The sequence below is a fragment of the Barbus barbus genome (assembly GCF_936440315.1).
Source record: "Barbus barbus genome assembly, chromosome: 38".
Classification (NCBI taxonomy): Eukaryota; Metazoa; Chordata; class Actinopteri; order Cypriniformes; family Cyprinidae; genus Barbus; species Barbus barbus.
In genome coordinates this window covers 26,298,196-26,314,700 of record NC_136716.1, presented here as the reverse complement: position 1 = coordinate 26,314,700, position 16,505 = coordinate 26,298,196, and the positions used below count along the sequence as shown (strand labels likewise).

Below are 16,505 nucleotides of genomic sequence, written 5' to 3'. Positions count from 1 at the left end.
AACAGAGCCACATCGTCTTCATCGTTAGAGTCCTGGAAGACAAGAGAACAGCTGTCAGGCTCAGAAACATCATTAATAACGATTAATTAAACATAATTAAACTCAATCTGATGCAGTGACTTGTTTACTGTCAGAAGACTGCGGCTAAGCTAAACCTGCTTTATTCTTTATCTTGGGAACGCAAGCATGCTGTACTCATAAACGATGTTTATAATGTTTGAGAACAATTCATAATGAAAATATAGCATATTATTACTCACCAGCTTCATTTCGACTCGACTGCTGCTGCTGACGTTCACAACACGTCACTTCCGGGTCTGTAAGGACTGACTACATCGCGCCTGAACAGAAAACATTTTTATTTTAATTTTTTCACTGCACTAACAGAAAAACAGAAATAAAAACTAATAATATAAGCAATATTATTTCTTAAATAGTTAGTAAATAATATATACATCACGTGCAATATCCAATTCAAAATATTTAACAATACACTCTTCTTTTTCTATTCCTTGGCTTACTTTTTTTTTTTTGTATATAGCATATTTGTCTATATATATAATATATATGATAATATTTAACATGTTATACATAAAAATAAAAGTTATAAAATAAATACAACCATTAATAATAATAATTATATATTTGTACACTATATATTTATTTAATTTGCTCTCTCTCTATTTCTAATATTATATATATATATATATATGTGTGTGTGTGTGTGTGTGATTCTGATATTTAGATATTTTTATACACTGGGTCATTGTGATTGTGAAATTAAAACTCTGATGTGGGGATTATAAAATTATTAAAATGATGTATTTTGATGTAATGATATTCATGTTACTAAAGTATATTAAATTATAAATGTATATGATTGCTTTGACAAAAGTGGCACCTACATTAGCCACTATATGCCATTTTCCTCATGCAGTAATATTTGACTTCCTTTCTTTCTTTTTTATTTCTAAATATAGAACTTAGGAAGAATAAATAGCAGTTATGTAATAATTATAATCAGTCAAACATTATTCCTGTGCCTCTTTAGGCTTTGTGGCATTTTCTCTGTGGACTGGTTTGACCGGTTATGTCACACTGCAACGAAACACATGAATAAATACAGCATTTCATGGTAGCAATGTTTTATTTGCATAGACAGACAGTGTTTTATTGTTAACACAGTAACTGTCACCTGTCACATTTGATACTAGGCACAAAATGTAACATATAATGGAAAACAGCAGCATATAGACAGTGTACAGACTGCAGAGTCATTAAAGAGCCATATGTGTCCTGTTAACCCAACCCCGCAATATCCAACTACGTTAATGGGTTTGGTCACTTGTGCAACATTACCGTACAGATGAGACATGTTTGTCTTACATATTTCAACATGAATGAAACAATGTTAAATAAAACCCACATATATATATATATTAACATACATACATACATACAAAAATGACATATTATACTTAAAATATATAAATATAGGAATAAAATAAAACATATTTACTTATACATATACAGTATATATATCTTTTGTTGGTTTTGATTGCTTCTATTGTCCTCATTTGTAAGTCGCTTTGGATAAAAGCATCTGCTAAATGACTAAATTGGATTGGATTGGATTGGATTCAATTTATTGTCATTGCACATGTAGGTACAAGGCAACGAAATGCAATAGAGAAGAAGAAATACAGCATAACATGAGGAAAGAGAGGAGAAAAAAAAGTGTCCTCGCACTGCGTTCTTGGAAGAGAGTGCAGTGTGAGAACAGACAAAAAACCTCAGCATAAAGCACAGTCAATACAGGAACATAACTTGCATAGTAATCCTAGTTCAGACGAAACAGCCATCCGGCCAGCCGCCATTACAGCGCAAACCCACGGACCCGTTAACGCCTGACAGGATGAAGCGACGAAGGCGTGGGATGGGGGTAGGGAGGTGTATGAGTGTGTGTATGTGTAAGTTCGTGTGAGTTCGTATGCCTTGAAATCCGTTTCGCCAGCACTCCAAACCAGTCGACTCAGTTCGCAGGTTGTGATGCGACATAGCAATTGCCATGGAAACGTCCTTGGACAGAGCACAAGCGCCCGACAATAACAAGGTGTTTTTGGGAGGAGGGAATGGAAGAAAGAGCGTCTCCCTGCAGTATTCACCGGAGAGTTGATACCAGAGCGGCCTTGCCAAGCCGTTCTGTTGTGGGAAGCCGGAAAGAGATAAGATTGTTTTGTCTTAGTGCGAACAGCTGTCTTCCAGTTTCACAGCTATTCTCATTGTCCATTCTGATCTCCATGTCCATCAATTTTTCATGACGGGCAGCCGTGAGAGGTTTTGGATAGCCAGTCCCGTCTCCTTAATTTTCTGATAATTTAGGGCAACGCCTAATCCAAATAGCAGAAACCCAGTTATCATTGTTCCGAATAAGAAGATGTCTTCAATGTCCTCCACGGAGAGAGCCGCCAGACACACGACCCGCCATCTCTCCCATGCGTCCATCGTGTAGCCAGCAGCAAACGTCCCAGCGGGACATTTCGGTTCTCCAGATCCCGCTTTCCTAGTCGAGAAGATGGTGTCAATTGCATTTAGAGACCAGTTGATCAGATCCATAATTTCGGTTTTGTAAATAGTGCAGCGAGAGTCTCTTAAGAAGGACAGGACAATACAAGAGAGCAAGCAGGGAAGTTCAGGAGGGAGGGAGGGAAGAAAAATGCGACCGCCTTCGAACAGAGCCAAACGAGAATTATATACATGCATAAATGTATATGCATGTATATAAATATATATCGTTTCATTCATGTGAGAAAAATTATACTTAAAGATATATTGTGTGATATGTGATCAATGCACAAAACATGTTTGTAGGTATTTTAATAGGCATCTTGTATAAATGCACTGTAGCAGTCATACAACTTTAATATCAGTCAAAGGTTACAGTAGATCTCTTATAGCTCTGTTTACACCATTACATCTGTATCTGTGTAAGGTGAACAAAACCAGGTGTAACAGGACCCTAAGATGGAAATGATATGGATACGAGGAGCAGAAGCAGTTTATTTGGGAGAGGACACAGGAGACGGGGATGTCAGAGAAGATCCAGCTCCTGTTTCCAAACGCACGACGCACTCCTTCTTGGGAAGCCAGAAAGCTGGGTAAAGCGGCTCCAGAAATTCAGCCTGGTACTTGTGGATGAGTGCCATGCCGTTCTCCACGTCGTAGAAAGCCAGCACGCCGGCAGAATAGTCCACGTAGACGCCGATCTGCGTGGCTTTGGGGCCGCTGAGCGGCGTCTCCACATCGCTGTGCCACGCGGAGAAGCTGCGTCCATTCCACTGCACACACCAGGAGAAGTTGTTTCCCGTGATGCAGCTGTTGCTCTCGGACCCCTTGCGGTCGATGCTCTTGTAGGTCAGGCCGACGTGAGTGCCTTCTCCTCTCATATCCACCTCGAAATAGTGGCGGCCCAGGTAGAAGCTCTCCACCGTCAGCACCTGCTTGAAGTGCTCGAAGCGCTCGGGGAGCTCTGGATAGCTCTGCTGCCACGGCGTCGTGTTTGTCACCTTCTTTCGTTCTTTTGTCAGACGCAGATACTGATGGGCCGTATCTGTATCAAAGGTCAGAGGCGTGACGTCTATGGGAGAAAATGGGCAAAAAGTCAAGACTATAGTCATGTGAAGCAAAACCAGCTGAGAAGCACTGTTATATCTGGGCATCACTGCTATTTCAGTATCCTAATGTACTATTTTTAGTTTTTATGTTTCTATTTTTTGTTTTCATTTTAAGGCAATAACTGCACTAATTTAGAGATTATGTGCTATTTGGCATAGCATGTGTTGTTTCAGACTAGTGGAAAGAAAGCATCCAACATGTAGGTGTTTATTTTATTACACTTACATTATTTGCATTTGCAGATTTCAATTATAAAACATTTTTTAAGTGCCCCTCAAAAATATTTTAACGGTAAAAAACTGTGAAAATGCTACGGTAAAAACCTGTTACATGGTTAACGGAAAGTTCCTGTAAAATTTACAGGGAAAAACCGTAAACTGACGTTCCCAGAATTCCCTGCATTCCATTTCAAATTCTGTTTGAATTTGACGTTTTTTTCTTTGAAATAACTATGTTTCTTCTTAGTTTTTTCTTATCGGTTATGTTTATTAGGGTTGCATGTTACATCTAATGTTGTTAAATTAATGTTTATAGCATATTTCAGTTTAAGGAGTCTCACCATGATGGTGTTTAGTGCTTGTGTGAATCACACTGTGCACCTTCTATATATTCTATTGTTTAAAAGTTGCTTGTGATGGGCTTTGACTCATCATGTGACTTTCTTATCTTCACCTGCATTTGGTGGATATCAGTGTATTTCAAAGGAACAAAACAGATTTCAGTACTTTATTAGGTTGGTATATTAAGATTATATCAGTTAAAGAAATTACGGTATTTAACTGTAAATTTAAGTTAAAACCGTAAAACCTAAAACGTTGCTACCGTATTTTTTACGGTAGAATTCTGGTAACCACAGCTGCCAGTTTTTTACCATAAATTTTACGGAATTTTTTTTACAGTGAACTTATAAACACCAAATGTAAAAGTTTTCTTCCTCACTATATTTTGAAGGTTTTTACAGAAGGGTTTGTTCATATATAATTCACCTGATTTATAATTTCAAATTGTATTCTTGAAACATTGTGAAAATGTATTTTTTCCTGGCTGTTGACAGCATTTGTCTGATTTATGGAGTGCTAAAAGCTGATTTCCAAATAAAACCTCCAAAATGTCAACAAGAATTTTGAACCTGGCTCTATCCAGTGTTTATACAGTATATATGATCTGTAAATGTATGCAAATTAGTGCTTTTTTTAATTCTTAAATGTTAGGCGGCACAGCACTTACATTGTTGCTCTTTTGATGATTGATAATCCTCATTTAAGTTTCTTTGGATAAAAGCATCTGCTAAATGCTTAAATGTAAATGTAATCAATTAACCAGTGAAAAATGGGGATATATTAGTTAATATTTGACCAGTGATTTTTTTTACACTTTTTAATTTTATTTCAAGTAACAGAAGTATGTGTTGTTTAACATTTAAAAAAAATGTTTTTAGTCTTAATTAACGATAATAACCCTGATAAACACTCACATTTTAGAAAGTCTTCTCTGGTCTCCGGGTTCGGAATTGACATGTTCTTTTTGGCAGCAATAATGGCATAAACCGTCGTCTTTATGCCTACATTATCTGTGAATTGAAACAAGACATTTGGGTAAATTAGCAAACTTCTTCAACGGTGTAATGTTTCTGAATTGCTCAAATTCATAGCACTTTGTGTGGAGATGTGTATTGTTCTGCGTACTGACCGTTTTTGCAGGTGTCTTTAAGTTTGTTGGTGTATGAGGTCAGCAGGTGGTCGCACATCTCTTTTGTGGAGCGTGTGATAACGCGACTGAACGACTGCAGTTGATCCATGAGGCCGATATAAACGCTAGGTAAAGATACATCAACAGCTTCTTTTTTCCACTGTGAATACTCCTGGAAAACAATGCTCATATAATTAATACCAGAAACAATGAACAAAGCAAGAGATTAGGTTCAGAAACACATTTTGCATTTGCAAATGCTTGGCCAACCAGCGTTATTTTAGTATTATTTACATCAGTGTTATATATTTTTTTCCGAATTAGAATTATTTAAATATTAGTTTAGGTTTTATTAAAATTTGTGAGTTTTGGTCATTTTTATTATTATTTGTTTTAAAATATGTCTATATTGCATTCATTCATTTTTTTCAGTTTTACTTTTAGTTATGTTAGTATATCAAATTAAGCTAAAAGGAAATGATAAATGTTGCCTTTTTATATTATTTATAGAGAGATCATTTATTTGTAGATTTATATTCTATTATAGTTTCTTATTAATATTTTAAATCGGTGTTTATTTTTATAATTTCAGTTTTCATTTTAATTTAATTTTTAGCAATTCTGTTATGGGCTTTTGTTATTTTATTAGTTTTTTTAATGTTACTTTTTTAGGATTAATATTTATTCAGGTTTCATTTGTGTTTATTTTAGTGCTTCTAATTAAACTTTAGTTTTTTCATTTATAGTTTTTCAGTTTTGTTTCAATTTACAAAAGTGTATTTAATAGTTTTAGTTTTAGTTAACAGTAATATCCCTGTGGCCAATGCATGGCAACTTTTTAACTTTGATGCATTTTAACTTTACACATGACCTTTAACCGACAGGCGTTACAGATACTTTAAGGTCAGGTCATGAACAACCCATTAGGAAACAGGAAATAACCTCCTTACCTGGAGGAAGTCAATGTCATTTTTGTTCTTGGTGATTTTCTCGACCTGACTCTGGGTTTTCTTGAGTTCAGTGCAGCGTTGCTCCAGATGAACTCGGATTCCTTCGGCCTGACACAGCGCCTGTCGCTCCTCCACCTCTAAGATCTCGCTCACTTCTTTCTTCGCCTGCTCCACAGCCGCCATCAGTATGTTAAACTGCTCCTCGATCACTCCACGCACCTCCTTCACAGACGCCTGCGGCCAGACAGACAGACTGAGACACTTCCAAGTCAAAGAGACAACTGGGAAAATCACTACCAGAGCAAAACCGGAGGCAAATGCCTTTGAATGACATCTACTGTATCATCTTCTGAATGACAAGTAGGTCCCAACATTTAATTATTTCTAGAATATATATCTCCTCTAAAGGATGTCAGTGATGACCTATCAAATATCAACTTGTATTAAATACTTAAGGCATAATGTACATTAAACCTGGCATTAAAATATACCCAGAAAGGTTAATCAGATCACTCTTACCTGAACCTGAATTCAGAGAAGGAATAACCTCCATTACCAGTTTAGTTAATATGTGAACTATTAAACACTCTTAAAACAAGTCTAGCATTATGGTCTTGCATAACCAAAATTACTGACTATACAGAACACCCTGGTAACAGAAGTAAAATGGGTTGCGAAGAGTGTTTCATATTAGTATGTGAAGTTCAAGTGTTTAGTTCTTTGAATGTGGTGTTTTACCTCTATATTCACTGTGTTGACCTGTAACTTGTTAATAGCATTTTCTGCCGCTGTGACTGTCTTCACCATGTCTGTCTGTTTGTCCTGAAGCTCTCCCTGTAAATACACAATTTTGTGTTGAAATATGAAAAAAAAATCAAGTTCTTTGTTATTTTACAATACCATATAACAATCAACATATTAATATATTTTTTATTCAAAATGTCTTCCAAAAATAAATCAGTCACTGGAAAAATATTGTGTTATGTAATATTTACTATTTATACTGCATGTTTAAATGTACACACACACACACACACACACACACACACACAATGTGTGTATGCATTATTATTAATATACACATTTAGACTTATTTACATTTAGTAATTTAGCAGATGCTTTTATCCAAAGCGAATAACAAATGAGGACAATAGAAGAAATCAAAACCAAGAAAAGAAAAGAAAAATATCCTACATACATTTACTACGTTTATAAAATTAAAAATTTGATAAAAAAAAAATAATGATAGTTATCACTGTAACAAAACAATTTTCACATGGTTTAGCAAAGGCAAATTCTGATTAAAGGGATCATATGATGCGATTTCAAGTTTTCCTTTCTCTTTGGAGTGTTACAAGCTGATCAAAGTTAAGACTCTGCCACGCCCCCCTAAAACGCCTCATTCAAACACGCCCCCACATGTCTACGTCACGATGTGGGGAGATTTTCATAACACCGCCCAAGTGTATACGCAATGAAAGAGGGCAGGTCTTCTATTATTCTGGCTGCAGTATTGTTGCTGCCGCCGGCACCATGTCGTGGAGACGCTGTGTTTCGTTGTGAAAGTGAAACTACTTTGTTTGGGCTTCCAAATGAGGACACAACTAGAAATCAGTGGTTAAGTTGTGTTTACAACACTGTTCCAGAACAGTACAACGCAAATATTCGACTGTGTGCATTTTACGGAGGACTATTTCCTGAACTTGGAAGCTACAATGTTAGCTCGCACAAAGGCTATTTCTATAAAGTGGGCTAATTCCAACTTTGCAAGGACAGCCAGGCGCTTCTAACTCACAGCCTGTAAGTATGTTTCTGCCACTGACGATACAGACGCGAGTTTTGAGCAGTGTAGTGCTTGTTGTTTGTCGTTTCTCTGATCACAAATGCAGACATGATAATGTTTATGCGGCGCAATGCAACGTGATGCATAAAAGGACAGTATAAGTCATTATAATCAGTAATTATGTCCCCACTGGATGCAACAAATGCCTCGTTTGTAATGGGTTTTATTGTTTTTGTGTGGTTGCGCCGGGACACAGCATCACAATATGGTGAGGGGCGTAACGTTTCCGTCTCACGCTTGAAGTATTCGGCCAATCACAACGCACTGGATAGCTGGCCAATTAGAGAACGCCTCGCTTCTCAGAACAATGAGCATTTGTAAAAATCGACGCGCTTCAGAAAAGCGGGGCATAGAGGAGCAACAATAATGTACAGTATGCGGAAAATAATGTTTTTGGACTTTAAACCACATAAACACATTGCATTACACCAAATAATGTTCTTTTTAGCAACGTCATATGACCCCTTTAATATTATATGTATTATAAAAATGTAACCAAAACCAGTCTCTTTGTTCAGCTTTTGCTTTGCATTCCACAGACAAGTTCAGACAAAAACGTCCTCCACTGAGCACACAGCTCATGTTCAGCAGCTGTCACTGTTATTCAGTGCAGGCTTGCTAAAGGGAGCATCACAAACAATAGAAATTTGACTTTCACATTAAAGCAAAAAGAATGAGTTTTCTCTCCACCCTGACCACCCAACAATCCCAGAATAGTTCAGGTGATATACCTGACAGTGTTTCACTGCACTGATGTCAATGAGAACCCAGTTGAAACACGCTCAGATACACACACATCAGTTTTTGTTCACTCATCTTGAGTTAGCAAGCTCAGCATTTAAAATAAAAAAGGCGTATTGAAGTTTCACTGGAATTTACTTGGAGTATCGTCACTGACAATGCACTTTAAAAGAGCTAGACTTAAGAATATGCACAATAGTTAATAATGTCATGAGTTATGACCTCACTGTAGTGGTTAAACTGGATATGTAAAGGAGATATGCATGTGCCATAGCTTCTCTGTTAATCAGCGGAGAGGAATTTTCTCTCAAGGTAACTGGACTGAACGGTTAGCTCTGTCTAGCAGGATTTGTGTTATGCATGTTGTGTAATCCAATGCTCAAAGAATGCCTCAGATCCAGAAAGAGACCTGGACACTCCCTGCTCTGCACACGAGGACAATACATCAATCTCATTCACTTGATGGGGAACACCCTAACAAGCACATAGCCATGCAGGGTGGATTGTTTCAGTTCATTGCATTTACAGAAAAACTGTTTTGCTAACAGTTCTGATGTCCTGAATAGTTTAACCAATCATAATTCATAATCTGTCTTCAACCAATTTCTTTCTTAGAACACAAAATAGTGACATTTTGCAGGACATTAACATCTGTTTTTTCAATTAAAAGCATACAATAACTGTTAAGTTTCAAAAAACTGCACATTGCATGGTCCATGCAATGTATTACTATATGCATTATTCAAATGTCATTTATGGAATTGTATTCTATGTCTTCTGAAGACAAATGTTCCATTGCTTTATGCAAAGAGTGGACAAAAATTTTAAGTTAATAAGCACTGAAAATGAATCAAAAATCAAACAAGAAAACAATTTCAGTCTGTTTCTCACACAAGACTTGAAATATAATCATATGGTCAAATGTCAAAGTTTTATGGTGCTTTCTGTCATATTTTGAGCTTTCTATAATTGGTCCCACTTTATATTAAGTGGCCTTAACGACTATGTACTTACATTTAAATTAATCATTTAGTACAATGCACATTGTGTACATACATGTTTTTACATTGTATTTATATTTAAAAATACCTGCATGTAATTACATCTGTAATTAATTTCTGTAATTACATTTATAATTACACTGTTGACCGATCCCTTACACCTTAACCTTAAAATATAACCACAGTAAGTACATTGTACTTATTTTTTGATGTAAGTACATAGTTGTTAAGGCCACTTAATATAAAGTGGGACCCTATAATTTTACAAAATATTTATATTTAATTTAAAATAAATGCTGTTCTTTTGAATTTTCTATTCATCTGTGAATCCAAAAAAAAAAAGTATCAAGGTTTCCACAAACATATTAAGCAACACAACTATTTTCAACATTGATAATAATCAGAAATGTTTCTTGAGCAGGAAATCAGTATATTAGAATGATTTCTGAAGGATCTTGAGACACTGAAGACTGGAGTAATGATGCTGAACATTCAGCAGTGCATCATAGGAATACATTTGACAATATATTCACTTAGAAAACACATTTTAAATTGCAAAAATATTTTACAATAATACTGTATTTTTAATTAAATGAATGCAACTTTGAACAAGAGCACCATGAATTTGCTTTACTGAAGAAAGAAAGTCACACAGGTTTGGAACGGCATGAAGGTGAGTAAATCATGACAAATATGTTCATTTCTGAGTAAATCTTGTTTTTCTAGTGACGTGCACGCTCATGCACAACCGGATAAACCCATCTTTATTTGTTTAGGATGCAAATATGCCAGAGAGTCTGACTGTAAATAACCCAACAGTGTTCAAACGCGGCCACAGCAAAAACCATCAAGAAATGACATAAAGTAGTGTTTTAAGCACATTAAAGACACACTGAACCACCTGTTCAAGCCTTGCATCGTCCTGAAAACATGTCACATGTCACGAAAAGAGGGTTTACTCTCTGGTTCTGGTCACATTGAGACACCTCTCTTTAGAAAATACCTTAAAGGTTTTTCTGCTTACTAATGCTTTGTGTTTGCTAGCTGATTTATTGATAAGTGTGGTCATGTCAGTCTCATGCTTCATACATGTTTTTCATTCTCGAGGAGATGATTTCAGGCAGACGTCATGAAGTGACGTCCGCAGTTGGATGTAGAACAAGTTTCAGATTAGAGAGCAGTCGATTTTCATTAGAAATGCATTAAAAGATTACACCTATGTCAATCAGGAAAGGAGAAATCTTAAGAGATCTTTCAAATCTCACTTGTCACAATTAGTGAGCAATGAGATTCAAAAGAAAGCAAATGAGTCAAACTCACACTAAACTACTGTACACACTAATTACATAACTAACCAAGCTTAACCAACGAATAACCTAAATAATGATGGATGGTGAATCCTGAATCCTGTGAGATCAAATAATCAATAAGGTCTCTGTCAAACTGAAACTGTTTTGTTACATTTTTGTTACATTGTTGCCTTTGAAAAACTCACCACAACATTACAATTCTCCTCAACAAGATACATCATTAGAAGAATCATGGATCACAAAGTATTGAAGTTCATTGAGTGAAGTCCATCACATCAGTATGAGCAACAGTAACAGCCTTGATGACCACTAATAGTCATTAATCATGACCACACAGTGCCATTGTCAGGCCTTTGTTACAGTATATGTGACCTGATCTGATCTGCATCAAACACAGAGAGATGCATCCTGATATGATTTTGTACTATATGATCTAACAATAGTCAGAGAATCAAAGAGGAAACATTCTGTTCCTTATTTCACTGAAAAGATTAATTAAGGAACAGTTTGTACGCTTGAGGCTAAAATCACCCTTAAATATAAAGTGTAAGTTGTTAAAGTCTAAATAAGTAAGTTGAGTGCAAGTCACGGCTGAATTCGGAGCAGCATACTTTTACTATTTCTGTCATATATTTACATACAGTATCTTATACATGCTAGTATGCGATTCAGAATGCTATCATAACAATCTTATGTTAGTTTGAGCATCTTGAAACAGCAACACTGTCCGAGTGGCATGATTTTGGAGCTGGATCTGTTTGGCTGAGCAATGGAAGACGGAGAAGTCTCTGGGAATATTTTTGCATCTTTTGCAATATTGTTGTTCTAGTGGTTCAAAAATGGCATATTTCACCTTTTTTTTCTGGTTCAAAAATATGTGATGATCAAGATGGCTGTGCAATGGAGCCTTTTTTACCCCAAATACGATCATTTTCACTCTCACTTCACAGTAATAGATTACTGCCACCAGTGGCGGATTAAGACTTTTTTAGTGCCCCCTCCCACTCGCCACAAAAAATAAATAGATAAAAATTTTTTTTTTTTTTTGGGAAAATGTTATATTAATAAACTGATCTGATAACAAGGCTACAAAAATCCTTACAAAATCAAGTTGCCACTTTTTACAGTGTATTCTGAAAATGATTATATAATTATTATATTATATAATTTATATAATACTATAAAAATGATTAATAACTTGTGATACCTCCTCTTACAGGTGTAATCTGTTCTAAAATGAGATATAAATCTGAACTGTATGCAGCAAATTGAAACATTTTATAACTAGTGAAGTCACCTGTTGCAGGTATAATAATCCAATCTGTTAATCACTTCAATCTTTATGGGGAAAAAAGAAAGTGTGGATAGTCTTTTTATAGTCATTGTTGCCCTCAGCTCATTTTTCATTAATTTATATTAATTTACAAAATCATTTTCTAATGTTTTACTGTATTCTGTATACTGTATTACTGTTTACAAATTCTACTGTATTTGATCAATTAAATGCAGCTTTTGTGAGCATAAGAAGCAAACAAAAAAAACTTTAGAGTACCTATATATTATGCACCATTTCAAGATATTAATTTATAAAGCAAGTAAGGAAACAGACGCACCTCAATCTTCCTGCGCGCCTCGGCGATGGGCACAGCGTTGTGTCCGCGGTGCTCCTCCGCCACGCACTCCTGACAGACGCAGGACGCGTCGGCGCAGCAGAAGAGCTCCAGCGCGCAGCGGTGCGTCTCACAGGTGCGTCTCTCTATGTCCAGCAGCGGCTCCACCAGCCTGTGGCTCTGGAACTTGACGTTCTCCAGGTGTGGCCTCAGGTGAGCCTCGCAGTACGACACCAGGCAGGTCAAGCACGACTTCTTGGCGCGGCACGGCCGGTCGATGCAGGAGTCGCAGGTGACATCGTTTGGCCCCAGCGCCTCCTCTTCATCCTGAGGCTTCTGAGGGTCCTCGGATTCCTCGAGGTCCTCCTGAATCTTGCTTTCCTCAATGGTCTTGCTGTCTTTCTCTCCTGCGGTCTGGTTTTCTGTCTCTGGAGATCCATTGGTCTTCTCCTCTGTGGACTTCAGATTGCTCTCCTCTGGGTTCTTCTGGAGTTTTTCTGAACTCAAGCTGCTTGCTGGCGGATCTGCTGTCAGCACCACGTCGCTCATGATTGCTCTCCTTCTGTCTTGAGCTTTGACTTCAGTTTAAAGTTGAATCCAAGCCCAAACTTACGAGAAGTGAGTTGGATCTAAGCCACGCCCCCTGAAACTCAACTATTTCCTTATATTCTTCTCATACTGATAAAATCAGAGACAGTGGGCGGGGCTACAGTGTAATGTGGGCGGGGTTCGTATGCAGATCAGGAAGGCACGCGGTTGCTGTTATTATGATGTGTTTTGGTAACTGTTACAGGCTCAGAGATTTTTCTATGGCTTGCTGGTTATAGCTCATTACTCATCCGCAAACCAGTTTACAATGTACAGATAAATCAGACCTAGAAATTTCCAACTGTTCGTGCTGTTTTTCTTTTTTTTAGGGTGAGAGTTGTGTTTTTAAGATGCTGTGTTAAAATTAGTTAATTAACAGCTGTAGACAATGAAAATCTTGGCCTCTACCATATGTGACCCTGGACCACAAAACCAGACATAAGGGTCCATTTTTTTGAAAATGAGAGTTATCTGAAAGCTGAATAAATAAGATGTATGGTTTATAATAAGATGTATGGTTTGTTAGGATAGGACAATATTTATCTGAGATACAACTATTTGAAAATCTGGAATCTGAGGGTGATTAAATATAAATATTAAATATAAATATTGAGAAAATCGCCTTTAAAGTTGTCCAAATGAAGTCCTTAGCAATGCATATTACTAATCAGAAATTAAGTTTTGATATATTTACAGAAGGAAATTTCAAAATCTCTTCATGGAAGATCTATACTTAATATCCTAATGATTTTTGGCATAAAAGAAAAATGGATAATTTTGACCCATACAATGTATTGTTGGCTATTGCTACAAACATCCCTGTGCAACTTATGACTGCTTTTGTGCTCCAGGGTCACATATAGCTTTCAAACTCCTTCATGCTTCTATTCAAAATAGGTGTTCATTATGTAATTAAATACCCTGGTGATTGTTCCTGTAATAAGTATACTGTAAGTTTCTTCAAATGAGTCACATGTAAAGTTTCGTGTTGTGGCTCTTCAGTCTACAGGAGAATACGTTTTTTAGAAGCAGGTAATTTATCTGAGATAAAGGTCAGTGCTGCCACCTGCTGGACAAAGAGAACTGCAACATGATCCAAAGCCAGATTTCTTTTCTTAAAAATACATAATTGTCTATATTATATATTATGTTTTTGCTGTTTTGTACATTGCCTATTTGTATATTTGTATGTTATTCTTTATTATCTGTATCCTGTCCTGTTGCTGTCTCTCTGTTGCACTGTGGAGCTTCTGTCACTACAACAAACTCCTCGTATGTGTAAACATGCTTAGCCAATAAAGCTCATTCTGATATACATTTAATATAAACGTAACATATTTTTCTTAAATATATTAATGCATGGGTGTGTATATAATATACACACATACACAAAAACTTTTATTTTGGATGCAATTAATCATTTGACAGCACATACATATTCTAGTTGTTTATGCTGCATATTAATTTAATGTAATATTTTTATCAAATTAAAATATTGTTTTAAATAATTTTGTTTACATTTCTATACACACATTCATTTATTTATATTAAAAGTATATATTAATATTATGTGTTTAATTATTAAATAAAACTATTAAATGCATAAACAAATAGTAACAATATAATATTGAAATAATTAATGTAAACAATAATTAAAACATTTAATTTTATTATAATACCATTTTTACTGACCCTCATGATGTTCCAATCCCGTCTGACTTTCTGTCTTCCATGGATCACATGCAGGAAAACATGCTGTCATTTACATACAATGCAAGTTAAAATTGGAAAGATGATAAAACACCATAAAAGCAACATGAAAGGCGTCTATATGAATTGTGTGCCACATTCCAAGTCTTTTGAAGTCATAAAAATAGCCTCGTATTGTCAGAAATTCTTTCAGAATCAATATAGCGCTACATCAAAACAGTTGAATATCTTCTTTAGTTTATTTGGTCAGTAAAATCAATGTATCATCGTCATTACACACACACACACACACACACACACACACACACACACACACACACACACACACATTCAGTGAAAGCAAGTCAAAGGTGAATCATTTTGGTTAAAATCACTAAATAATAATAAAAGAAAAACAGCTCCCACTTACAACTGTAATACAGTGAATATGATTATTGTGTTTAGGCCATAAAAAAGCATATTCCACATATTCATTACAGTTAAAAGTACTCATATCTACTGTGTGCTATATTAATATTGTATGTCGATTATAGCATCGTTGTTAGAAAATTAAAACACGTTAACCTACAACCGTGAAAAAAAAAAAAAGTCTTAATTTCTGTCTCCTATTTGCTTTAATCTACACAAAAGCGGCCTATCTAGACAGCATTTGAAGACATCACAATAATCATGCTACCATCAAGATACCTTCGTTTGGCCAAAATGTTAAAAGCAGCGTCACACGTAACATTGGTTGAGAAGACAATCCCATAATGCACTTCAAACTCTATTGGACTCAATAGTCTCCTGTGTGTTTCACATACAGATTTGCAGTTTATCAAAATAGTCTCTAAAAGGGATAGTTCACCCAAAACTTCCGTCAGCATTTACTCATTCTCCTCTTGTTCCAGACCTGAATGAGTTTCTTTCTTCTGCTGAACACAAAGAATATATTTTGAAGAATGTTGGTAACCAAACAGTTGATGGTAGCCATTGACTTACATAATATGGAAAACATACAATGGAAGTCAATGGCTACCGTCAACTGTTTGGTTACCAACATTCTTCAAAATATATTATTTTATGTTCAACAGCTGAAAGACATTCATACAGGTTTGGATCAACTTGAGGGGGAGTAAATGACAGAATTTAAATTTTTAGATGAACTTTTCCTTTAAGAGAGCAAAGGCAGCTCACTAAACTTTGGAACGAAGCTAAAGTGTGTCCTGTATAGATCAGGTAAAGTTTTATGCATGTTTTTAGTCTTCATACAACTGCATATTGAAGCTGAGAGCTGATCTGGGGTCAGAGGTCGTGTATGATGAGAACTGATTTGACATCAGCGCATAAGTCTTGTACTTGAGAGATTCCTTCTGCACTGCTCTGAAAAACTGAAAAATCATGGATTT

General features: G+C 35.9%; 2 protein-coding genes across 2 annotated transcripts in view; both read right to left on the bottom strand.

The window, feature by feature from the left end:
* Positions 1 to 321, bottom strand: part of LOC306857580 (Golgi apparatus membrane protein TVP23 homolog B-like) — a 3,416-nt gene extending 3,095 nt beyond the window's left edge. The window contains exons 1-2 of the mRNA XM_079397586.1: positions 261 to 321; positions 1 to 32 (exon numbers count right to left, since the gene is read on the bottom strand). The exon at positions 1 to 32 is cut by the window's left edge and continues 42 nt beyond it. Coding sequence (XP_079253712.1) covers positions 1 to 32; positions 261 to 269 — 41 coding nt within the window. The 5' untranslated portion in view covers positions 270 to 321. The remainder of the gene's footprint in view (positions 33 to 260) is intronic.
* A 2,738-nt stretch (positions 322 to 3,059) lies between these two features.
* Positions 3,060 to 13,382, bottom strand: LOC306857490 (tripartite motif-containing protein 16-like protein; the record flags this gene model as incomplete). Its single annotated transcript, XM_079397468.1, has 6 exons — positions 12,823 to 13,382; positions 7,053 to 7,148; positions 6,315 to 6,548; positions 5,365 to 5,536; positions 5,150 to 5,245; positions 3,060 to 3,637 (listed from the first exon to the last, which is right to left on the bottom strand). Exons 1-6 carry the CDS (start codon positions 13,366 to 13,368, stop codon positions 3,060 to 3,062), a joined length of 1,722 nt encoding a protein of 573 aa, XP_079253594.1. The 5' UTR covers positions 13,369 to 13,382.
* Positions 13,383 to 16,505: the final 3,123 nt, after the last annotated feature.